This window comes from Megalops cyprinoides, chromosome 7 (assembly GCF_013368585.1).
Source record: "Megalops cyprinoides isolate fMegCyp1 chromosome 7, fMegCyp1.pri, whole genome shotgun sequence".
Lineage (NCBI taxonomy): Eukaryota > Metazoa > Chordata > Actinopteri > Elopiformes > Megalopidae > Megalops > Megalops cyprinoides.
In genome coordinates, this window is record NC_050589.1 from 3,994,259 (window position 1) to 4,020,704 (window position 26,446).

The 26,446-nt window shown below is 47.1% G+C and overlaps 1 protein-coding gene across 6 annotated transcripts in view; it reads right to left on the reverse strand.

The window, feature by feature from the left end:
* Window positions 1-340: 340 nt before the first annotated feature.
* The window catches only part of prdm16 (PR domain containing 16), a 197,863-nt gene continuing 171,757 nt past the window's right edge, over window positions 341-26,446 (reverse strand). The window contains exons 1-14 of one of the 6 annotated variants that reach the window (XM_036533390.1): window positions 22,768-23,122; window positions 20,961-21,063; window positions 16,901-17,102; window positions 16,346-16,493; window positions 15,933-16,188; window positions 13,726-15,223; window positions 13,375-13,462; window positions 10,279-10,448; window positions 9,421-9,498; window positions 5,615-5,784; window positions 4,972-5,143; window positions 2,605-2,841; window positions 1,339-1,513; window positions 341-509 (exon numbers count right to left, since the gene is read on the reverse strand). In XM_036533390.1, the coding sequence (XP_036389283.1) occupies window positions 375-509; window positions 1,339-1,513; window positions 2,605-2,841; window positions 4,972-5,143; window positions 5,615-5,784; window positions 9,421-9,498; window positions 10,279-10,448; window positions 13,375-13,462; window positions 13,726-15,223; window positions 15,933-16,188; window positions 16,346-16,493; window positions 16,901-17,102; window positions 20,961-21,063; window positions 22,768-22,875 (3,540 nt within the window). In that variant the 5' untranslated portion in view covers window positions 22,876-23,122 and the 3' untranslated portion in view covers window positions 341-374. Of the gene's footprint in view, window positions 510-1,338; window positions 1,514-2,604; window positions 2,842-4,971; window positions 5,144-5,614; window positions 5,785-9,420; window positions 9,499-10,278; window positions 10,449-13,374; window positions 13,463-13,725; window positions 15,224-15,932; window positions 16,189-16,345; window positions 16,494-16,900; window positions 17,103-20,960; window positions 21,064-22,767; window positions 23,123-26,446 lie in introns of those variants that run through there. The other 5 variants (XM_036533391.1, XM_036533388.1, XM_036533387.1 and 2 more) reach the window with 5 other exon arrangements.

Below are 26,446 nucleotides of genomic sequence, written 5' to 3' on the forward strand. Positions count from 1 at the left end.
GGGTGATGCCCCACTGTGGCAGGGACCTTCTGAATGCGACTGCTGTAGCTACACGGTGGGCAGTTTGGGTGCTTCCTCTACAGCCAGCCCCCGGCTGGGACTGCGGCCTGTTGACTGATCTGAGTGGTGACTGGTGGGTGGGGCTGTCAGACATGACAGGGATGAGCAGGGCTGCCTCTCTGGCCACTGACACTCGAGGAGGGTGCCCCCCGGTCCCCTCCATTCTTGTCCTAGTGTCACATTGTCCTTGATGTGGCCTCACTCTATTTCTTTCTATTTTTTTTCTCTCTCTCTCTATCTATCTCTTCCTCATGCACACCGCTGCCCTCCTCCTCTCCTCTCTCCTCTCTCCTCTCTCTCTCTCTCTCTGTGTCTCAGATGTGGTTGAGAGGATGAAAGCTGCTGGTCTCTGATGTGCCCCCTCCCATGTTCAGCCAAGCATCCAGGGAATTCTGGGAGGATGCGTGCAAAGGATTGTTTTCAGACAGAGACAGCATCATTGCATAAGCCTGGAGGGAGGAAACAGACACACACAAACGCAACACGTCAATGGAGCATCGAAGCAACGCCACCTCAGCACATCCAGACTAATGCCTCTACCTGTTCTGAGATTTGTGAATGACACAGACTAAAACATAATGTAAAAATCTCCAAATGCTCTCTCACAACAGTTACTCCTATATACAAGAAATAAAGCAGCACTCTAAGCTGTTAAATGTTCCTGTCGTTTGTACGGCAGAATCCTTTTTCATGCTGCTGGAGTCTACACAACAACATTTTCAATGAACGTCTTTTAGGAGCAAGTAGTAAAAAAAAAAAAACATAGCCGGGAGGTAAGGAAATCCAAACAGGTGAGTGAGACTGTGTCCACAACGCCATCCATCTCAGGGTTTAATGGAAGGTTTTAAGAGCAGGAGAAAGTTATTAATTAAGTTAGTAAGTGAAGGGGACAAAGCATCGCCTTATTATTGACTCTTTTTTTTCCTCCATAAGCAACAACTGGGTCTCAGTCACGCCTGGCGTGCTAATGAACAGGAGAGCTACACAACGCCACAGTGTTCCTGGGGGACACGCTTGCATCTCCAGGCCCGCCCAAAGCACCCATTTACCACGGACAAGAGCGCTACTGACCCGCCAACAGCCACCGGGGGTCTGAGAGCGAAAATCAATCTTTTACCCTCATTTATCTTAGGAGGAAGTAACACAATCTATGGTGCTTTGGCTGTGATTAGAGAGGGCCCTGTTTCCTCGAACACCTTTCTTTTATCGGTCATGTCTGACTTACAGCCCGCTCTCTATCCGTGAGCCTGTGGGCTCCTCCCGTGCGGGGTCACATACCTGGGTTTTAGCCTGCCTGTACAGCGTCTCTTTCAGCGCCTCCGACTCTAAGGAGGTGCTAAATATGTCTTTAACGTCAAAGGGCTCTTCTGCAGCCTTATGGAGATCCAGGCCCTTGTTGAAGCTGGGGAGGGGCTCCAGGTCTAACAGTCCAGCATCCTCCTCCTCAATACACCTGCACCAGGAACCAGGGGAGGGAGGGAGGGAGGGAAGGAGGAGGAGTAGGAGGAGGAGGAGGGGGTGACCGCGGGTTAGCTCTCCCAGTCACCACCCAGAACGCCCTGCCTGCTCTTCACTGTCACAGATGCACCACACTGCGCATGCACGGGTGGGAAAGGGGGGGGCACATGGGACAGAATGGCGGGGGGAGTGAGAGGCCACCACGGACACGCAGTAGAGCTGGAAGCCTGGCGCCCTCTGCTGGCACGGAGGGCTACACGCAAGACCCTCCCCTTATATCTAATTCTCCCGTGAGCGGCGGTAACATCCGCTCTGGGGGCTTTATTCTTGTTCCCACAACCAGATATAGGGTGTGTTCCATGGGGCATCCAAACAGAAAAAAAAAGGAAAAACATTTCTCGAGGAATTTATGGCCATGCTCCGCGGAGAGAGGCCGTACTTCACCACCTCACTAAAAGACGTGTGTCATCACACTTTGCTCAGGGAGTCGGGGGGATTTTCCCGTGTCGTGACGGATTGCAGAATTTTCGGAGCATCCCGCGGAAAACCCCCTATGGCATTACAAAAGAAAGCCCCCCCCCCCCCCAACGCTACTGTTAATGATGGCCTCGGACAGACAGCTCTGACGGAGAGGGAAATGAGATGGGATGGAACAGGTCGGTGAGAGACACTGAGCCGGCGGCTCCACGCTTCCCCTCTCTGAGAGAGAAGGGAGGCTCAGGAGCACAGAGGGGCAGAGAGGGAGCACACTGCCGAGGTGCAGACGGAAAGAGCGGCCCATGTAGAGATGATGGAAAGAGATGTGAAGATGGCGAAAGCGGCGTCTTCAGAAAGCCTCGGCCTCTGCATGCTGTAGCCCCTCGTCTGGAGACCGAGAGAGCAGCTGAGCCGGTCGGACCAGCGCCGGGCAAACAGTCAAACGTAATCACTGCTCCGCTGATTATTTTTATTATTAGTAGTGTTAGACATGTCAGTGTGGACAGGGGGAGAGGTGGGGGGGGGGAGGGTGCTGTGATGTTGTGAAGATGTGCTGTGGTTGTGTTTGTACGGCAGGGCGGTGCTCAGCCCTGGGGGGGCGGGGCTCACCTCCGGGTGTGCTCGTAGCCCATGGAGAGCGAGGCGGGCTCCTCGTCGTCGTCGTAGGAGCCCTGCGGCATGGCGGCCGGGGACGCCGCCTCGTCCTGCGACTTCTCCGTCAGACTCCCGTCCTCGTCCTCCTCATCCCCCTCCCCCTCCTCGTCCTCCTCCTCCACCTCCCGGCTGCTCTGCTTGGAGTTGGGCAGGGCGTGGCTCTGCGGGCGGTCCTCGTCCTGGAGGTCCGGCCTGTTGGAACCGAGAGCGGCCGTGAGGGGTCAGCAAAGCACGTTCCCGCGCTGGCGGAGAGCGCCCGGCCATCAGCGCGCCGTGCTGGAGCTTTCCACGTGAACCTTTCCTCACACAAACATCACTGCCTGTCACTCACTCCCGACCCCCTTTAGGAGTCATGAATCATTCAGACTGCTGGAACTGAATGAGCCGCACAGTCTCTGCGGTTGAAAAGGTACAGACAGGCCCGACTGTCCCGGCAACAAACATGTGCGCTGACTATTAACGAAAGACATTTCGAAGAAATCGGCTGCATGATTAATTGGCTAATTTTTGCGAGAGCGAGTTAAATCCGTCCCGGGGCCTCATGCACACGTCCAAGCGGTACGTCTCGGAGAGAGAGGAGTCACAGAGAAATGCGGTGCTCTGCAAACAGGCTATCAACACACGCTCGTACCACTCTCTTCAAGTTTTCCAGCCCTGCAGGTTCATGGTTTATGATGTCATTTCCTCAAGCGAATTTACTCGTCAAGGAGTTTACCACACCGAACACATACAGACATTTATCAAATGAGACCCAAATATGAGAGCAGCGGGATGGGGTGGGGGTGGGGGGGGGCTCTTCAAAAACCTGCTTGTTCTCCACTTTCAATCCAGATTAAATATCATATAATCAAATTGACTCTCGTTCAGAGAAAGTCCATGCACGCAGAGACAGCGCGGTCCTGAAGGGGACCTGGGTTTTGTCATCTAGTCTAAACACGTCAGCAGGGTGTTTGTGTTAGCAGGGGGCTCCGTCAATGTATCTTGCAGATAAATGCCCCAATCGGAATGTCCCCGAGGGGCGATCCTGCCAGCCTGCCCGAGCCCCGGCACCGTCTTTGTCTCTCAGGGCCAGACTCCCTCAAACTGCAGCCATCTCGCACAGGAAATAACCTCCCCCACCACCAGCCACCCCGCCACCCCGAACGCAAGCCTGGAAATAAAGACGCCCTTTTTCTCCTCTCGGCCCTGTCTGCGGAGGGGATGGGAAAAACTCGGTCCCACGGACGTTTGTTTCGATCCGCTTGACTTGTTTACAAACACTTCAGCGCAGTGCTTTGCTGTGATGGCGACGGGGCGCCCGCGCGGATGCAGCCGCACGGCCGCACGCAGCTGCAGATGCGCCAAAGGCGCTCTCTCTCTCGGCGAGAGGGCGTTTTTTTAGGGCCGACAGAAAACAGAGCACTTATTTGAATTACAGATATTAAAATGCCAAGCCTGCTTGTCTGAGACAGGATGGACTATTGATCCCAGATGGTGGGGGCTAAATTATCCTCGGCTGAGCCTTTTATGTCTCTCGCAGAGAGAAATGATCAGGGCCCTCGCTGGCATGTGGAAGAAGGGACTGAAATCAAGGAAGACCATTACACGTCCGACAAAGAATTTCAATGTCTGTTCTGTGCTCCTTCCCAAAGACAGTGCACGTTTCCCCGCACACTCTCAACATCTCTCCCCCCGTGCCGAAATTGTAGCTGACAGGCCACCTTCAACAGGGGCTGCCTGCCTGCCTACTGGCCACCGATGCTGTGTACCTCTTTCACTAATGAGTTTTGTTATGTGTTTTCCTAAGCGGAGAGCTGTACCCCCGGCGTGAATCTGGCTATGGTTAGGCTGTAACAGGCCTCAGTGGGGAGTAAATGAGTCGTTCAGACGTCTCTCTCTCTCTCTCTTCTGCCTCCTCAGGTTGGACTGCAGGCCCTGCACTGCCATGCATGACTGCAGGCCTGACCTGAGAAGTCCTGCTTGGCTGTCAAAGAGAGGGGTTCGGCCTCACACGCAGACCTGGGGTCAGCGCGAGAGAGTGGGCCGGGAGAGTGAAAGCAGAGGTGCTGCTAATTCTTTTCCTCTGCAACTGTACTGGGTCAAAATTCATAATGACAACCGGTCTCCTAGCACAGGGCAGCTCTCAGCACAGTGCAAGACTGTAAGATCCCCTTTGCAACTCCTTACATTGGACATATGTGTGTGTGTGCGCGTGTGTGTGTTTGTGTTTATGTATGTTTGTGTGTGCGTATCTGTGTGAGTTTACGTGTGTATGAGCATGCGTGAGTGGTGGTGTGTGGCACAGACACAGAAAAAAATCTCTCTAAACCAAGGGCACAGTACCTTTTATCTGTGGAGCTGGACGCCTGGTTCATTTCGCTGTTAGAAATGAAATTCCGGATTTCAGAGAAGTAGGAGTCCTCCTTCTCGTCTAAAAGTGCATGATTGTCCGTCTCCGAGTTGGGGGAGGAGATATTTGTTCCCAGGTTTGAAAGGATCCCAGAATGCTGACTCACTGAAAGCACAAACAGACGACACGGCTGATTACCCCAGGCTGGACTGAGGGCCAAAATCAATCCAAACATTGCATTCGAGCCTGGCTGGTAAATATGCTTGATAAATGTGCCATGTGCATTAGGTATGTTAGAAGGTATTCTGTGTGTATTCTGTGTGAGATCATCACTTATCACCGGCAAAATGAAGACTTTCATGTTTGTAATCATTGCAGTACATTATTGGCATTTAGCAGATGCTCTTATCCAAAGCGACTTACATCAGTTACAGGTTCTTACAATGTTATCCATTTATACAGCTTGATATTTACTGAGGCACTGTGGACTAAGTCCCTTGCCCAAGGGTACAGCAGCAATGCCCCTGTGGCGAACTGAACCAGCAACCCTTTGGTTACGAGCCCTGCTCCTTAACCACTATGCTACACTGCCACCTATCTGAGGTGTGCTCTGAGAGGCAGGCGTCTCTGCCACACCTGGGATGTTCTCGTGCTCGTGCTTCTTCAGGTGTCGGTCCAGGTTGGTCTGCTGGCCGAAGCAGCGATTGCACAGGTGACACTTGAAGGGCTTCTCCTTGTTGTGGATGTTGCGCACGTGCCGCTGGAGGTTCGAGGAGATGCTGAAGGACCGGTCACAGTATTTACATCTGCAGACAGAGCGAGAGCGAGGGAGAGGGAGAGGAAGAGAGAAAGATGGAGGGAGACAGTATGAGGGGAGCGAAAGAGGGGGAGAGGGAGAGAGGAGAGAGCGAGAGGGGGATTTAAATGAGTACACTGTTCCACTGTGTAAACACTAATCACAGCAGCTGTAGAACCCCTCAGTCTAAACATAGCGGGCACATTACTGTTGATCTTGTTCTTCTCTCTGGACAAATTTGTCATGGCCTCTCTGACAGACAAAGAATTCCGCGTCTCGGAGGAACGAAATCGGATCCAGCTCTGCCAAACAGAGCTGGTTTCCTCAGTACCTCGACTTGTTTTCACTAGGCTATTGAATAAAGATGGTGTGTGTGACTGTGTGTGTGTGTGTGTGTGTGTGTGTGTGCGTGTGTACACATTTAGTGAGCCTCACTAGATGTCTCATAAATCTCTGAACAGAGTTATAAATGATGAACACAGTTATAAATGAAACGAACACTGGGTAAATAAAATGCTAATACAGTATTTAAATACCTATGGAAGTTTACATATGACTACACTGTAAAAACTAAATTTGTTCAAATGTTATACCTCTTATCAAATACATACTGAACAAACAATAACATTATTAGTATTAACAATTACCAGTCGAAGTACCAGACAATGATGTAATGGCAACAACTGCCCCACCATGTGGTGGATCCCTGTCACTACAACTTGGCTGCCATGACCATCGTCTGCAAGGAGAATCTCCTTCCCTCCAGAACTGCATGTACTCAACACAATCATCTGACTGTGTGTCATTTTTACAGTGTTCTCAAGGTGAAAAAAGAAAACATTCTGGTTTCCATCGTAACCACACAAATAAGCAGGTCAGACATGGAATTCACTTGGACTGGTGTTTAAGAAAATACGTCTTGAAAACATCTGGAGAGAAACAGGCAACAGAGATGGAACATAACATTTTGCTTAAAAGAGAGACAAAAAAATCCTTTTTTGGTTAGGAAACCCAGCAATGCCCTGGATGGTGTACTGAGGTTTTCTAAGATTGCAGAAATCTGTCACAATGCGTGTGTGTGGTGGGGCTATGATTTGGAGGTTATGTTTCTTCCCTTTAGACTGAGAATAAAATCAAAAGATACGCTGGGATGTCTCCCCCTACCCTCAAGCCAATCCTCAAAGAGGAGAAAAAAAAACTGTCAATCACCTGTCCCTGAGACATACAACTGATCTCCAGCAGCTAAACCTCACAGCAGGTGCAAGATGGGCAAGCGTGGCACCGCCATGAGCAGGGGCACATGGGAAACGGGCTCCGTCTTTGCACACCAAGCCTCTGGAAGCTTCCGTGTCGCTCGTCAGATGGCGAGCCTCGCTGGCGTGTGTGGGGGTTTGGACCGCGGTGCCTGGCCCGTGCTCTCGCTGCATCTCTGTGGCTCGGCCTGTTCTCCGGGAAGGCACCGCGAGGCCAGCCAGCGCAGTCCCGAGGACATCAATTTTGAGTGCCGATAAATAAACAGAGTGGAAGCCGTGTCGGGTCCCGCGGACAGGAGCTCTTTGTTCGGGCGGTCGGTGCGCCCTGACTCCCCGCACACAGCAGTTCCTCTCCCCCCCTCGGGGTTGGGGAGGTTGGCTTTCAGCGCTAATTGCTTTGGGAAAATCGCTCGTCATCAAGTGCTGGAATCAAGATTCAGGACCTTTTCATGTTCCACGCCACTCGCTCTCTCTTTGACTTTTTTTTTTGGTACGCTTGCTAATTTCCAGACTTGGCCCATCACGGTTCATAGGGAATGGTGAAAAGCCAAGAAGAATTTTTTTCTGTATTAAAAGGCCTTCAATCCCCCCCCCTTTTTTTTGTTTATTTTTATTAGCGTGTCCAAAGGGACCTGAAATTACTTCATCATCTTAACTTTTTTTTTTAATGTTACAGAGACTGTACATGGTGCGTTACAATCTGAATGGGGTCTTTCAGTGGTCAGCCTGAGCCGGCCAATTTCTCAGCAAAAAGGAGCCAGATAGCATCTGCCGCAGTCAAATGGCCCGCTACAATGAACCGTGAAGGCTTTTTAAAACAGGCCTCCGACTCTCTGTGCTGGATTTGCCTTATTTGCCTGAAAGTGGCAGAGATAATGATGTCTGCTATTTGTTAGGGTAAATTGTTTCTAAATGAGCTAATCAGCGGATTGTTAAGAATGAGCGGACCGTGCAGCGGAGACCAGGTCCCCCGAGGTCCGCGCAGCGCTCAGAGTCACGGCCGCAGGCACACGGAGGGCCGCTCCACTGTCTCTGCTCCCACATCTCTCCCTAAACAACAATAAACTCAACTGCTCTGTCCTTCCAACCGAGCACTAAAACTCCAAAACGCTGTTTGGTCTGCTCTGCGTGGTACGTGCTCCTTCTTCCACACAGAAAAACAAAATGTGGACAGGGGCCGCCTTTCGGTTTTAAAAGACTGCCTTCCGACTGAAAACGTTGTGCTCTGTGTCACAACTGATTTGTCATTTTGCAGTCACGAGTTGTGCTGATTTTGTTTTACATGTTTCTCCTCATTCGAGATACTCTGCTGCAAGCGAACTACAACTGACACGTCTAAGATTGAAGACATTTAGGGGCCGAGATGGGCTGGAAAAGCCTATTAAAATTCTTCAGAATGACAGACACGACTGTGGGGGTGAAAGTTCAGCTGAAATGAAAACACGGCTTGATCAATGGGTTTTGTGCCTTGACTGAACTAACGGCACAAGCACAAGCTCAATAGGTCCCTCCGACGCTAACCACTTCTAAAAGCCCCTACAAGAGTCATTTCATGGCGCTGTTAGGTCTTTATCTCTCGCTGTTCCTACTGACTGCATGCCACAGCAATTGGGTCTAATAGCGCTGCTTGGAGAGAGTTTGTTTTCATTGGTTGCACATTGATTTCAAGTCTGTGTCTCACTCCCTCCCAGTGCTGTCTAAAGGAGACAGATCCCTCCAGAGCTGGGGTTCACCCCGATGTAACAGATTGCTTCCGGAAACAGAAGGGGGGGGGGGGTGGATTTCAAAGTCGGCAGCCCTTGTCAAAGCGCACTGACACTGCCCATCCCAGCTCACCAGTTGCCCCCCTCCATCAGCCCGACGCCCTACATGAAGCCGTGCAGCCTGGAAATCAAAGCCTTCCCCAGCAATTGCCCCCTCGCTGTTGGTGGAAACTGCAGCTGGTCAGGAGCCAAATCAATGATAATTAACCGGCTCTATAAACAGAGCGTGGAACTCTCCAGGGTGCTATTACAACCCAACATTGTCCAGAACTTGTTCCCCACCTCCAAAACATCTGGGCAGACAAAATCAATCTTCCTTCTCTTTCTCTGCCTCTGCGCGTCCCCAGTACCAGACACTTCACTCCTTCGCGTTCAGAAATGCATATCACAGTTTTGTATATTTAACAAATATAGCGTATCTGTCTTTTTATATGTTTGTGTGTATGTCACCGGGGGAATGCCAAGACATGACTAAAATAGGTTTCTGCTACTTTATAAATGTACCAGTATTGCATGCAAGAATAAATCACCCAGTCTGGTGTGATGCAGGCTCCTTGGTATTTCGGCATGTGGTATTTGTGTTGGATGTAAGTGTGAACTCAGTCGCAGAGTGGGAGAGAGAAGTCTTACCTGTAGGGCTGTTCCCCTGTGTGTGTTCGTAAGTGCCTGGTAAGATTAGCTGACCTGGGAAAGATTTTCCCACAGTACCTACAGGGAAACGAAGGAGAAACCCATTACCACTTTTAATATAAAATGAACCAGGTCCATCAGTGAAATTAACATCAACTTAATATGTTCCAATTTTTAAAACTTTTTTCAGTGGTTGCTCAGTCGTTTATCGTTTCCTGTGCGGTTCTCCTCTGAAAATAGGGACCCTCTTTATAACCATGACTCTAGCGCTTAATGGAAGCGGACAAACGCAGCCTGAACAACTCGAGCCCTCGCGGTTCACAGAGGGAGGTTTTCCGTATGACAAATTCAAGACTCAGAACATTCGTCTTAATGTGGAGCCTCCGCAAGAGTCAAAATGGAATGCTCCAGAAACTATTTTTCACCAGATCAGGTTGCCATTAAATTTCAAATCTTTATACACACTCCCCACCAAAAAATACATCATGATCAAGTCCTGTGTTCCACAGAATGCCCTCCAAGGGAGACATGCAGGCACTGGTTCCTTGAGAAAAAACCCGGGGAAGGTGTTTGGTTGGTACATTAAACATGAATAAATCAGCCTACGGAAGGCCATTGACTTGACTTTGTATGTGTTTGATATGGCCAACAAAACACTTTCCATGGAGTTAAACGTCACAGTAAATGATTTCAAACAGTCTTATATACATATATGCTAAACAGTAGTTGTAAGATGAACTACAGCGGTCTTCTTAGAGAACGGCTCCGGCTTCCCTTTAAAGGAAACCCTCCTCCTCTGTTTGTAAATCAGACCTCAGTGGGGCCACCTGGTGGCGAGAGCGGGGGCGTGCGGCCTACCTGCAGGTGTAGCGCTCCTTGCCTTTGCGCAGGATGGCCTCGGAGAGCGAGGGGGGCGGGGAGCGGAAGTTGAAGAGGTGATGGGAGGTGTGCTGCAGGGAGCTCGGGGCGTCCAGTTTCAAAGCGCCGAAGCTCTCCAGCTTCTCCGTCATGTTCTCGATGGCGGACATCTGGGGAGAGAGAGGCGGCGATCGGTTTGGAGAGCGAGGGCACAGGGATTGGGATGAGGGAAAATGAGGGCCCCGGAGCAGGCTGCGGGCTCAGGACAGGGTGTGAGGAGTTAGCATCACCCTGGCATCTTTCAGACAGCTGCAGCTGCTGGCAGATGTACCGTCAGCATGGTGCCACAACACTGATCATCTCTGACATTTAAACACCTAAGCGCAATCCACTGAATAAATGGAGTGTAGTGACAGCATAGTGTAGTGTAGTGACTCAGGGGAGTGTAGTAAGGGTGTACTGCACTGACTCAGGGGAGTGTAGTAAGGGTGTACTGCACTGACTCAGGGGAATGTAGTAAGGGTGTACTGCACTGACTCGGAGGAGTGTAGTAAGGGTGTATTGCACTGACTCAGGGGAGTGTAGTAAGGGTGTACTGCTCTGACTCAGGGGAGTGTAGTAAGGGTGTACTGCACTGACTCAGGGGAGTGTAGTAAGGGTGTACTGCGCTGACTCAGGGGAGTGTAGTAAGGGTGTACTGCACTGACTCAGGGGCGTGTAGTAAGGGTGTACTGCACTGACTCAGGGGAGTGTAGTAAGGGTGTATTGCGCTGACTCAGGGGAGTGTAGTAAGGGTGTATTGCGCAGACTCAGGGGAGTGTAGTAAGGGTGTACTGCACTGACTCAGGGGAGTGTAGTAAGGGTGTACTGCACTGACTCAGGGGAGTGTAGTAAGGGTGTACTGCACTGACTCAGGGGAGTGTAGTAAGGGTGTACTGCGTTGACTCAGGGGCCCGCAGTGAGTGGATGAGGGCTCTGCAGCGGCAGACTCTGCAGGCCACTCAACACAATGTGCAGGCAGCCGGTGTTCCCTGAGCGCTCTGGCACCGCTTCATTACGGAGCGGGCGGAAGGCAGGAGGAAGCTGTATATCAGAGGGTCGGCTCTCGATTGTGCCGTTTCGGCGTCACCTCCCTGACCTATCGCACATTTGCAGCCGCTCGAATGGGCCCCTGGGACACACCGGTCCCGGACTTTGTTCCTGCTGCGTCTCTCAGAGAAGCCACCGTGACCGTCCTGAATGAGCCATTCACTCCTGGACGGTGACGATACAATATAGTTTAAGATACCCCCCGCTGATACCACTTCCCCCTTAGACTGGGAACAAAGGCTTCGCTATGTAGTTTATTGCCAAAAACATCTCACATCCTTCCTTGTTTGGAATACGCAGCGGCACGGAGACAGACATACTGTCTCAATTTATTTACGCATGTCTAAGCCTTTATCATAATTTCACAATCAGACCAATCCAGCCCTATAATTATGTAACATTTCACTACTAAAAGCTTTCAGTGCTGGATTCACCATGTAAGACATATAGTTTGAAACAAATCTTCCCATGATGCAGAAACATAAGGCACAAGCTTGGAGAAACAGAAACCCTTATTCTTATTCTTATTCATATTTAAACGATGCATTTAAAATAGAGCCCTTCTGGACTTGCACAAGAGGGACCCAGTGGCTTTTCATCTTGGGAAAGAAATCCGTCTGATTCCGCTGGAGGGGACATCAAATGTAAGGACTCGTCATAGTATCAGATTAGGAAAAAGAAGTCTCGTACGTGTCATCTGGAGACTCCTTTGAAAGCGTTCGGCTTTGTGAAGACAATGGTGAGAGAGGAGGGGATGGAGTGGGTGGGAGAAAGACATCAGCAGCGCTCTCAGACAGCTAAGTTTCAATGCACAGCTCTGTCACAGAGTAAGAGGCCTTTTGATACCAGCTGTCCCTGTGCCACCCAGCCAAGAAGTGGGGGGGGGGGTGCTGAGGAGGATGAGGGGGTGGGGAGGGGAGGTTGGAGGGGGGGGTGGCGGAGGGTCACTCACTATTGATAGAGGTCCAGATTTCCAGGTCAGATAAAGCTGTTCCCAACAAGAGCCCCTATTCTACTGGACACAAACACAGGATGTCCCTGATGGACACGCCGGCATTATCTAGCCAGCCAGGGACGAAAAATGAGAGGAAGCTCTTAGCTGTACGCTCCACAGAAGCAGCGCGGCCCGAAACAATGCCACAACTAAGTTTAGCCTTATGAAGTGGTCCGTGGGATAGCTCGCCTCCATTCTAAAGGTTATTATTATTATTAATATTATCATTATTGATATTAGCATTACTGTTATCAGGATTTGATGGCGGGAATGGCCTGGGTGGGGTAAACAATGAGGCTGATCTTTAAAGCTGCAGATAACAGCCTGTGAGCCTGGCGCTGGAAAGCTGGAGCCGTCACACTGCCGCACATTGTTCTGGCCGATCTGACGCGAGGGCACACGGAGCCTAAAGCAAAAACAGGAGAACTTAACAAAACAACCGGCAGAACATAACCAGCCCGTTATGGTCGAAAATAAAACGCTCTTTGATTCACCGTTCTGCGTTACCGTGCAGAAAGAGAGTAACGTAAAAGATCAAGGTGCAAAATGGGGGGCGGTCTCATCGGGAGGACCTCTGCTAACACCTGCTCGGGAGGTAAGAGCAGCATGCACTATGACGTTCAGTGGAAGCACAGCTACATCAGGAGATTGGCAGGCGATAATGCAGAGATGCAGCAACCCTGATAACAAACGAACAACTCATTCCAGGGTTTGAGTGAAAGCTGGATTGCTCCTTGTTGTGTGCCTTCCGCATCAACAGCCAATTTTCGCTTGGTTTTTCAACAAAAGAAAAAAAAAACCCAGCTGCATACCACTGTGGTCAATGATCCTGTCTACACTGCCTCCACCAATACTTCAGCTTTGCCTTCTGCGTGATTACCCAGCCTGGTGTGGTATCTACCGTGCTGTCCTCACTATGACACCGCTCTGTTCAGCAAACATGAGGAGATGTTTGTGTCGTTGCGCCAAAGCACTGCAGGTGAGCCGTGGAGGTGAGCTCCGCTCCGGGTTACCTGTGGGTGGAAGAGCAGCGGGGAGGGCCTCAGGTACTTCTCTTTCAGCGCTCCTACAGGGTCAATCAGCTTCCTCTTCTCCACCCTGCTGGACAACAGGACAAAGGGTTACGTACGAAGTTCAAAGGTCGCGCCTGTCTCTCAGGACCGAGTCCAGAGGGCACCCAGAACCCCAACCTCCCCCCATCCCTCCATGCCCCCGCCCCATACGAGTTTAAAGAACCCTCCACTGTTTGCAAAGAACCTTAAAACAATCCTCTGGGGTTTGGGATGCTATAGGTTATCTGGCTGCTCGGACCGCCGAGCGGGTGGCTTGCGGCCTAAGCTTGTGATCAACTCGGGCTGAAATACCTGTAGATTGGGTCCATGAAGAAGGGGGAGGGCTTGGCGTAATGCAGGGAGGGTTGCTGCTGGGGCTGGGGAGGCTGGGGGAGGGACTGTTGGTGCTGGGGCAGTTGGGGCTGGTGTAGGGCCTGGGGCTGGGGCAGGCCGGGGGTATCGTCCTTGGGCATGCCCTTGGCGCTCCCGTACACGTGGTTCTTGCGCTGCTCGGGGACGCCGCCGTTGTGGCTGGCACGGCTCCGGCTGCCGATGCTGAGGTCCAGGGGCTGCTCCTCCCCCGACAGGAGGGGTGTGCTGGTGGGTGGGACCAGCTTGCTGGGGGGCGGAGCCTGCTTGGCCTCCTTGGGCTTAGTGGTGAGGTCGAAGGGGGACTCGCCCCCCGGGACCCCCATCTTCTGCAGGTGCTCCCGGGGAGACTTGGGCTCGGCTTTGAAGAACATGCCGGGGTTCAGGGCGCGGTCGGCGAAGGGGTACAAGGAATGTGGGAAGTTGGGCAGGAACTGGAAGGGGAACATGGAATGGTAAGGCAAGGAGCCCATTTTCTTCTCCTGCAGGCCCATGAACCCGGGACCGAAGTACTTCTCCGCTATGGAGGCTATGGCCTTAATAGAGTCAGTGGCGGCCCCGGTGGCCGGCAGAGCCTGCTCGTCAGGCGGAGGGAAGAAGGAATGCTGGGAGGACAGGAAGGGCCTATCGCAGGGCAGGTTTCCCGAGCTGGAGATGGAGACCGAGGAGCTGCTGACGTCGTCCTGCTTGGGCTCCGGTGCCATCTTCCTTCGGCTCTTGTCGCGGTCGCTCTCTGCATCGCTGTCCAGGTCGGAGCCCGACACCGTCCCCGTGGTGGTGTCCAGGTCCGTCCCGCTGGTGGTGTTCACGTCCTCCAGGTCGCTGCCGTCCGACAGGTCGCTCATCTTCACCTTGGACTTGCCGTCCGGGTAGGACCCGTCCAGCTTGGAGTCCACCTTATCCTCCAGCTGGCTATTGTGGCTGGCGCTTCCGTTGTTGTTCATGGAGACCATGGAGAGACCGGAGGACTCCAGGGGCCCTCTGGGAAGCTTCCCGTCCTGGCTGTTGTTCAGGGGACTCTTTAGCAAGGGGCTCGGAGGTAACAGTGGGGGCCGTGGGTACAGCGAGGGGGGGAAAATGCCCGGGAAGCCATGAGGGAGCGTGGGGAAGGCTGGGGGGGTGGGGGAGAAGGGCAGCCCGGCATGGTGGGGGCGGGAGGGGAAGTAATCGTTGAACCCCAGGCCGGTGTGGTTGAGGCCCTGGTGGGATTTAGACTTGCCCATGATGGGGCTGGAGGTCATAGGTATGCCTGGCGTGAACATGCCCCCAGGGGTGTAATGGTTTTTGCCCTCACAGAAGCGCCGGTGCTTGTTGAGGGAGGAGGTAGTGCTGAACATTTGTCCGCAGTCCTTGCACTTGATCTGGGTGCGACAGTCTGCGTGCATCCGCTTATGGCGGCAGAGGTTGGAGAACTGGGTGTAGGACTTGTGACACACCTCACCTGGGAGAACACACAGTCCCGAGAGGCTTTGGTTAATTCCATTTACATACTGTTACAGGCTCATCATCATAATTATCTCCCTAGCGCCATGGCAACCTCGGATATCAATTAATGAGGCATGCAGCTGATCACATAACTGACTCAAAAGAAGACTAATCAAAACATTCTCATTCTATTTATGGTTCACTTATTAGGCTGCACTTGGTGATGCACAGTTACTTGCTATCAAAAGTAATTACTCATCCATTAGTAAATTAATTTAATATAATTACAGATCATAATATTTATTTTATTTATAACAAGCAAGACATCTTGACATTGCTACGCTCTGAATACAAATTGCATGCATGGATACATGTGCACATATATACATATATACATGTACAGGTATACATAGATACACACAAAACATGTAAAGCAAAGCAAAGCGTGAGAGGGAAAGGGCTTCATTTCAGCTTCCTTCAAAGGGGAGCTGGACACAGACATTCACCTTTACAGGTGAGGTCTGCATGTGCCACTGAAGGGGAATTAGGCCCATCAGAGGAGGACAAACAGGTGGATGGAATGAGAGAGCGAGAGAGAGAGAGGGAGGGGGGGAAAGAGAGAGAGAGAGAGAGAGAGAAAGAGAGAGAGAGAGGAGGAAAGGGAAAGGAAAGAGAAACAAAAAGTGCAAAACAAATTGCTCTAGAATTTCATTTAGTGCTCTGACCTATAAAATTACAGCTGTCACTGGGTTGGGATGGAGTTAGACGGGAGGCCTTTGGACACTCGTAATTATATCTGAGGCTTAGACAAGGCGGCTCGGACTTACAGATGAAAGGTTTGACACTGCTGTGAATGTGCTTGTGCTGCTTGAGACCAGAGGAGGTGGCGAAGGTCTTGCCACATTCTGGGCAAGTGTGGGCGCGGGCACCCACATGCTGCGAGCGGATGTGGCGCTGCAGATTACTGGGGTCTGTGAAGACCTGCCGAGGGAAGAGGAACACACACACACACACACACACACACACACACACACACCCAAACACTTAGTGCTGCAGAATAAATGCTGGCTGGTAGTATAAGTTTCTGTGTTTTATCGGAAGTGTTTTGTGGGGTGTGTCTGTTTTTTTTTCCTTGTACCTTATCACAGTTTTCGCACTCGAACCGCTTGCCGCTGTCATGTGACATCTGATGACGAATGAGGTTGGATTTCCAGTTGAAGGCTTTGGGGCATTGGTCACACTTATATTCACGCTCCTCTGTGTGGACAATCATGTGCTGGCCGAGGCTGGGGAAGAGGAGAAACAGCACAAAGGTAGGCAACATCCGAGGGGCTGTAGCTTCTTACTGCCTCAACGACAGCTTCTTCTGAGATCTGCCATCGTTCCAGCCAACCCACCCTTGCTGGGAAACTGCTCTAGAAAAACTTTCAGAGGCCATGAACTCATTGTCACCCAGCTAGCTCGCACCTTCAGGCCAACTACTGAAACTTTGTCATGTAGCACTTATATTCTGCTCCGCTGTGACTACTTGTACGGCTTTTGCTTGTGTCGAAATCTGCCTCACATGCAAGTCGCTTTGGAAAAAAGGCATCTGCAAAACGAATAAATGTGAATGTGAATGTATTGCTTGCTGGGTGGCTGATGCGGCGGGTCGGGTGGCATGTGAGAGAGGTGCATGCCGGGCCCTGCTGACCTGTACTCGTTGGGGAAGATCTTCTCGCAATCCTTGCACTCGTGCACGGGCTCCTCCGCATCATCGCGCTCCTGCTTGAAGTCCTCGCCCAGCGTGTCGAACAGGGAGCCGGCGCTGCTGCAAGAGTACTTCTGGTGCCGCCGCAGGTCCAGCTTGGAGGAGAAGAGCTCGTCGCAGTCCTCGCAGCGGTACATCTGCTCGTCTGGGGAGGGCGGACGCAGACACCGGCGCGTCACCGGTCACATCTCCACACAGAGACACTCACATTTAACTGACTGTGTCCCCCCCCGCCTTGTGATCGATACTCGCTGCAGGGCCAGCCCGGAAGGCTTACCGCTGCTCTGCGCGCCGCTTTATCGTGTGAACAGTCAGCAACACCTCTCAGCTCAACTGCACATTCATGTTTTTTTTTTTTTAACGAGACAGTCATAAACAGCTTGTACCTGTGACTGCAGCAGTACATGACTGTGGGAATGTAGCTTTTTTTAAATAATTTAGATTGCCCCCAATGTTCTCCTCAAATTACATACGATGTAGACAACAGGAAATAGAAAACACACACTAAACCGCAAACCATACAGTATAAGGCCATGAGTAATCATGAGAGGGGGTCTCTGACATTTTTGATCGACGCGGAGTGTTTTCTCATAAACTGTAAGACATGAAACAAACAAATGTGTACCCAGTAAACCACTAAACACCCCTCTTGAGAGCAGGTTTAGTGCGTAATTAAAAGAATCAATTAAACACACCTCTCCATCTCATCGCATATCCAATTAAGAGCGTGTCGCAAACATTTCACACAACAATTTTCACTTAGCATCCACGTTAAAACAATAAAATCAATTAACAGCGAAACGTGGCTATAGTTTTCTCTTTAATTAGTGCTGCAGTAATTAGAATAAGTTCCAACCATTGGCTTAGTCAGTTGGGGTGTAAATTAAGCTGTTTTTCCCCCTCTGTTGTCCATTGATAACCTTTAAAACGCATGATGCATTTTCACAACCAAGGTCAAACGATTTTAAAGTGGAGGGCAGCCTATTCAACGGCAGCATCCTGACACAGGTGCCAAGTTCATGCGGAGCTGTACTCTCTCCAGCAGAACAGCTTGTGCAGGGGCCTGGGCAGGCAGTCAGCCAACCCCACAAACATCTGACCATCAAAAGCCCTCCGTTTCCAGAGGAGACCGAGCGCGTCTGGGTGACCCGGCTCCCATGGTCCCCCCTGTGTCACCCAGCTGGGCGGCCGCCGTAGGAAACTCAGACTCCGACACCGCAAGGAACCATAAAACCCCCTCTGCAGCCTTGCACACACTGCGCGCCGGGCATATTCCGCTTTTTAAACGTGCAGAAATTGGTAATGTTCCATTCAAAACTTGAAACATCTCAGTGTGGAGGTATTTTTACGACTCCGAATCCCACGCTTTGAGGAGGGAATAAATGTTTCCATTTAAAGGGTTCGAAAGCAGAGATTGAGATTTTATTACGGGTTAAACATTTCTATTTAAAGTGGAATTTGTGTAAAGGAGAAGCTGTACGGGTGTGATGTCAGGACTCTGTCAGTGATTATTCCACTCCAGCTCTGATCGGCAGCACAGACCACAGGTCTCCAGCCACAAATCATTCACTATGGCATCTGCGCATTACAGTGAGCTGATCGTAGCACGGAGCTGTATAATTAAACTGTTTCAGTTCTGTTATGAACAATTTTCCTCCCTATATTACTGTTAATCTGCCTTTTTATTTGCACAATGTAACTTTCTTTGAATGAGAGCGCCTGCTAAATGACTAAATATAAATGAGATGAAATCACATGAAATCATATGAAATCATGCAAAAATTGCACTAAATTCTAAACACCCCCCTCTGATTGCTATTGCATCCATTTTGCAGTTCAAACTGCCTTTTTGCAAACTAATTGGAAACTTTTGCCTCTTGTTGACTGTTTAAAAAGAAACACTGTGTCATGGGAGGGTGGGGTGTGCGTGTGTGTTTGTGTGTGTGTGTGTGTGTGTGTGTGTGGGGTGGGGTGGGGGGGTGGGGTGTAGGGGTGGGGGTGGGGTGGAGGGGGTGGCTTAGAAATAATTGTGCCACGTTATCTTTTTGTCCCATCAGTAACACTCAGGACAAAGGAGGAATGTAAGAGAAAAAATAAATGAGAGACTAATAGCTCTTTCAGAGAAGTAAGGGGAACACAATTATGTGCCGTTTAGTGACTAATCTGCGAGCATGGGTGAGGTCTCGGGAGACTCCCCAATCCCGGCTCCAAATTCCAACTCCGATAAGCGATAGAGAGGAGGAGGAGGGGCTGTGACTCTCTTTCTCTCTCTCCCTCTTTCTTTCTCTCTCCCTCTCTCTCTCTCTCTCTTCAGATTTTTGGCTCTAAGATCTGAAGATACCTATCTTTCTGAGCAAACATTTTGTGTGCGTAAGAAAATGTGTATGGCTCACGAAAACCCGGTGCTGTCTCGACCCTTTTTATTGCCCATGACAAGTGAAATGTAATCATGTTTTATTTTTTCTTCTGCACCCAAATCAGGGGAAGCACAACAAAATAGTATACCTGACAACCCCGCTTTACTGAAAACAGGCCAGAGAGTCAGGGCCGCAGAAGACTGTGACTAGGTTTCCCCAGGACAGCTTAAAAAGAGCCAGGATCACCATTTAGGTATAACATCATAATGGACAAAGGGCAGGCTTTCTCTCTCCATCATATGCTTGAATATGATGGGGGCTGTGTTCAACAGTGTCATCCTTCTGGTAAGCATTTAACTAGGCTCCTGTGTCCACAAACTGTTGGCCGCATTGCACAAAATCTAAGGACGTCGTTAGCTTTGAGAGAGGGGATTAAACTAGCACAGCCATTAGATGTGTACCTGTTCTTAATTGTTCTTGCAGTGAAATATACTGAAACAAAACGGCAACCTGAGGTCTTTTTTTCACGTGAGAATGACGAATTATGAATTGGCGAAACGTCCTTATGATAGTTATTTATTTAGACCCCCTTAGTTTTTATATGATTTTCCTTCTATCAAGATTTTAATCAAACTTTCTGGCTTATACCATATTGATATAACACGTAATATGCATGATTCATGATGTAAAAGACTAAAATAGTATACTTACTTGCTATTACTAAAACACAAATAAATAAAAGTCATTTTAATTTTGATTTTAATTTTAATTAACTTGCAGAAAAAAACATTTTAATCGTTTAATATGCATAAAGTTTCCTTCAGGCTGGATCCAAATCCCTAGAAATACGGTCATACGTACACCATCGTACCTGTGAAAGCCTAAACACGACCTTAGACGCATACAAACAATGCATAAAATCCTGTGTAAAAACTACACGACAGAATAATAATAATAATAATAATAATAATAATAATAATAATGTGATAATCAGGAGAGAGAATTGTATTTCAGAAAGCGACTTTCAATTTTGTTCCTATTTTAGCCAGACAAAAACTTACAAAAATATGTTTGATGTATAATTTTTTGGTTAATTTTGGTACGTACATATTCTTTCTATATTTGTTTTCTGTGAGTGAAATTCGAGTGAGCGCGATAATTCAGCTGCATACACAAACACTAGCATAAACATCAGCAGACCAGATGAACAATTTCTAATTAATTAAGCCATTTTCTTGAGAGAGAAAAAAATTGACTTTAATAATGTAGTAATAATCTGGGTATGAATTAGCATTCAAATACAGTATTAGATATAACTCTGCTACTAGAGTAGATAACATGCATATCAAAATCGGCCTATAGTCTATATCAATATCTGGCAGTTAGCACAAAATAGTTAATTGCAAGTAGTGCTGTAATCAAGATCCATTTAAGTCATCGATGGTGGTAACTAATTGTCGTAGTTTGTCATTTGCAGCAATTATCACAAGCAAGATGGTATTTTGGGGATCGGTTTTCGTGCTTGTTTGGGAGTGTATCCGCGATGATTCTGCTAATGGGGTTGCCACCGGCAGCCTACAGAGCCGCTTGATGAAGTTCGTTTGAGTTTGTTTAAAATATTCGTTAATGATGCGCATTAATCTTACCTTCGAGGTTCGGTGCCATGGATCCCTCCGGGAAAACTCCGTCCTTCATATACACCAGAAGCTCCTCCCCCACTTCAATATCCCTAATAGCTTTATAATAAATCTGTAAAAAATAAATAAATAAAAAAGCAGAGAGAGGGAAAGGTTACCTTAAGAAACAAGAACCATCTCCTGACCTCGCGCTGACACGTCAGTCTTGTGCGTAAGTAATCTTATGCACTACAACTACGCTCACTTATATACATTTTTTACATTGGGACATACAAAAGAAAGACGTTGAGATTATTATTATTATTATTATTATTATTATTATTATTATTGTTGTTGTTATTATTATTATTATTATTATTATTATTATTATCTAGAACACTTTGTCATGCTTGCTATTACTTTTATTGGGCTAATATAAAACACGTATAATTATATTAAATATTTTTCAGTATTACCGTTGCCAAATAATTTATAATTTTACATCTGGTATGATATTTTATTTTTATTTTTAATTTTAACCCTGTAACGTCAATAATAAATAATTATTAATGAAATAAAATTAATAATGAATGACGTATTCTGCGAATCATGAGCAGAAATCGACTTTAAGAAATAACATTACCTTAACACATAACATTACATTAACACAATTTCACTAAAGTCATTTAAGTAATCTTTAACATTTCTTGTAGGCATATTACTAAATTAACTGTTTTAAAATTTGGAATTTACAACAAATTCTAAAATTCTAAAATTTGCGCTTGCCTCATATTTATTTATTGTTGCATTGTCAAAGGCAATTTATTGATTTTATTGTGATTTATCTAATTTATTTCACATGCATTTGAAATGGGCTATAACTTTTTTCAGAACCTGACCATTCAAACAGTAGGCTATGTTTGAACAAACTGTTACCTGTAAAAAAGGAGAGAAATCAACGGAACAAACCAAAATCGCGCTTAGCGATGACAATACTGTTCCTTTTATATTTCGTTCAGTATATTTCTAACACAAATATCGAAAATGATATTGTAACATTCCCCTTTTTTACCAACTCTTTTGTCGGAAACAAAAGCTTATAAAAATCGTACCATGTCCAAAACCGAAAAAAAAAATTAACTGCAAACCGCAAGACAGAAGCGAACACATATAAACACATAAACAGTTTGTGCGCACTAATCGACACCCAGTTTGGCAATTCATGAATGAAATAAATATCGTAATTATCATTATGCAAGGTTTAGGAAACAATAAAGGTGGATTCATAAACACGAAATGAAACATGTACCTTTTATCTTTATCCTTGTAAAATTTACATATCTACATATACGATAGGCTAAAGTAAAATATCTTACAAATAATTCCCACAAACTGTAACCAGAATGCAATTGATATATCTCTAAAAGGAAAGAAATGTTTAAACAATCCTCAAGAGCGCAATTTTCAACGTTATTTGCGCCCTCAGGGGGGCGCTCGGCACCAAGTTACAGGCGTCCAATCGTTCACACATGGGATTCTCCGATAGAAAAAAAAAAGACAAGGAAAGAATTATAAAACTAGAATAACTTCACCAGAGACTTTGTATCGGCCTTACATCGTGACAGCGCAGAAGATGTCAGTATTACAAGGGTAGGCCCATTGCCGTAAAAATGACCGAATGTGAAAATGTATACGATTAAGGAACAAAACCAAGTGTAGCCTACAGTATTAATACTAATATTATTATCATCATTATTATTATCATTATTATTTTATTGTTATTATTGTTAAAACACTGAAACTGAAACACGACGTATGCAATCACGCTTTCTCTGACCTTTTTGTTTTCCGTAAGGTGGTGGAGTTGGGAAAGTTGAGCGGTTGATCTTAGAGCTTCCAGTTGGAATAGCAGTTCTGTCCCCGTGGAGTTCACAACACAACCCATAGTATCATTACAGGAGAAACCTGGCTGCCGGGAGGCAGGCCGCGCAGCCGGAGTTGTTTGCCAGGAGTGAGAGAAAAGGAGGCAGACGCAGAAGTGTCCTCGCCCGAGCCGAACCCTCAACTCTCTAGTCTGTCTGAGCGCGTCTTTGATGAGGTGAGCGCTCTTCTCATTAGCGATTCCCTATTGCCCCTCAGAGCTCGGAGAGTTAACCGGCAGCCACTCCTCCCCTCTTATCTAAAACCAGAGGGTTGACTGATCTGCTACACACAGACCCCTCCCCGCACCGTCTATCCGCTCTGACCACTAGATTAATCTATTATTGATGAAAAATTTATATCGCATAATAAAACACTTATTTTAAAAATACATGGCCGATAAAAAAAAAAAAATCGCATAACCTCCCACGCCATTTTGCCGGGTTTATAGGCTTTTGGAATGTTGCTGACCAATGTGTTTTAGTTTATGTTTAATACATACATCTCTACACCTGTTTTTACTTGTTGTCTTTCACCAGCTGCTTTTCGCAGTTAGTGTAAGTCCACACATATTTATGCTTACGATGTAAACAATTACATAAAACATTTGGATACTCTCAAAATAATTGGTTTCAGCTTAATTTTGTTATCACAAATACAACCTTGTAAATTGTGTAAACTGTAAATTTCATTACAGATTACAAAGGCTGATAATATTCATACAGATGCACAAAATTGTATAGTACATAGCTGTATTTTAATGGTCTTGTTATTTGTTTCGATAACATTCATTTTTAATTTAGGTATATAATTTCCATGCAAGAAAACCTACTAACATATTCAATTAAGTCGTCTTTATTATGAAGTTCGTTCTTTAAAGTAGGATTTTAACTGTTGACCTCCATGCCAGTTACTTTACTTTTATTTAGTTACACACATATCAATTACATTTTATTAGTTGTGTCTTTCTGTTTTAATATTTCCTCATTTCCCTTTGTAGTTTCCTCGAAATTAAATGGTGACACAAATCATTATTTTATTACAATCAGTCCAGATCTTTTGCTTCATTATTATAAAACCCATCTTCATTGATGGCATTGCCAACAATCACAAACACAAGTGTGGTCTGACATAATTTCAACAATTCACTTGCAAAACCTCTTTCACCTTGACAAGTTTCTTCAGTTTCACCAGTTCAGTTTAAAAAAAAAAAAAGTTATTCACAGACAGTTATGCTTTAAACATGCTAGTACTTTCACAACAGATAAACAAATCCAAGGGAAAAAAAATAAGACAAATTAAGGGAACTGAAGACCTAAATGAAGCGCAAACAGCCTCAGTGATAAATTTGAGATATTTTCTATTGTTTTCAGTACTTCAGCTCCCTGTGCTAATCTCCTAGGCTCCTGGCTTTGCCCGTCAGCAGAGACTGACACAGAGGGGGAAACCAAACACAAACCAAACAAAAGCTCCGACTTAACTTACACATTCGACTTTCAAGGCGTCGCACAATGACTCTCTCAAAGAGGGACAAATGGCTCATAACTAATTTCGGTTTCTCTTGGGCTGTCCTTATTATTGTGGCGGGTTGTTTCTACAGTAAATCTTTTGAGTTTTGACAGGATTCAAAGAAACATCTTGACCTCCTGACAGGGCTTTCAAGTGTCCGGGCCAGATGCGTCATCCATCAATGCCAGGACTCGGCATAATCCCCCACTGTCCCTGCATCCAGTGCAAAAGGGCCGACGGACACTGTTTCCACACACTGGTGCTATTTATCACGGCGCGCGTGTGATAAAGCAGGGGAGAGATCAAACGGGACTCGGGCTGTCCAGTCCTGACACAGCAGACAATGACAGTGTGACAGAGGGGGGACAGAGTTCACCTTGTCTGAGCTGCAAGCTGTTTATACCACTCCTCCAAAACAGAATGCACCATTATTACTGAGCAGATCCTCGAAGCTGTGAAGAAGCTTGCTTTTTTTTCCTCTCTCTATTAGCTACTTGTCATCTTGTGATCATTTGTGAGCACCAGCGCATTTCAATTCAGCCTCTTGTTCTGCATGTTTGAAATGAGTCTGAGAAGCAGGCTGGTTGAATCATGCTGCAAAGGGTAGGAGATAAACTCAACTCTGTGGCTGGCCCAGGTCCTTGTCCCATTAAAACGGAACACAAACACACACACAAACAAACATGCAAACACACACGCACCCAAATGCACACACACACACACACACGCACACACACACACAAGCACTCATATACACACACACACCCTGAATTGACTTACCCATAGGTTTTCTACAAAACATGAAGCGAGACCCCATTTGTTCATACTGCTGACTCTCCTTCCTGATCACGGCTCGTTTCAGAGACAGATAGAACACAGCTAAGGGTGGTTGGCTCTGAGCAGTGTCCGTGGGTGTGCAGGAGGAGTTGGCAGGAGCACACCACGTACTTCTGTTGTTATGACAAACTGCTTAAGTGCATCTTGAGACGCAAACGATGCGGATTCAGAGGTTAACGGGGTTTCTGAACGAAGGGCCGATTGAGGATGCCTGAAAAACACACTTTTATCTCTGCCGTCTCATCCTCAGGAGGGATGGTTTATACACAAGGCTGACGTTTCTCTGAATTCCTCATCACATTAACTGCCCTCTCCATTAGCTCACATTATAGTTAGTCGTTCTTCAATCTCATCATCATTGGCTAGCATGACATTAAAAAATGTATGGCAATGTTTGGCAACTAAAAAAAGATGTTAAAAAAGAGTCAATGGTAAAATAGACCAGATTTATATTGTTCAAAAATTGTTAGTTATTCAAATAAAAATTGTCCAGTATTGTGCATTTTCTACATTGCCTTTTATTTTAAAACAGCACAAAAGATGCATTTTATCAAGAGGCTAAAAATGGTATTCAGTTGTACTGAAATATTGTACTTTTGATACATTATGCATGGTTTAACATGTATCCCCTTAGTAAGTCATTCCATTATTTATGAATTAGTAAATGAGTAAATAAATAATTTTGTATTAAGAGGCTACACTTGTGCATACTTCCACACACTCACACGTAAGGTAGGCGGAAAACAACAGCAAAGTACAAAGTTCGATAAATTATGTATTTTCATATTGTGAGGTGTTTGTAAATAAATGATAAGCCCTTGCCCATAAAACACCAGACTTAACAAAACACCAAACAAAGCAGAGAATCTAAAGCACAAAAACATCTAAAGTGACCACCAGCCAGCACACTGGGCCAACACCTATGCTTAGGGCCATTCTAACAATGATATTTTCTTGTTGGACATCAATAGAAACTGCTGAAAAAGGATTATTTTTGGTATTTGAGGTCAATTGGTGGTTGTCAGCCTTTGAGCGCATTCCTCTCTGTTGTTCTCTGTTTGTTGGGCTTACATCTCAAGTGTCTGATTCAGACATCAATAGTCACACCAGCAGAAGCTGTCTTGAACACAACTGACGCACAAGAACAAAGGAAGCGAACAGCCTTCCCCTTTGACACTATCTATTTACGGAGAAGCAGGGAACCAATGTCTAAATCGAACAGACAGCGCTTCTTGACAGAGATTGAAGAC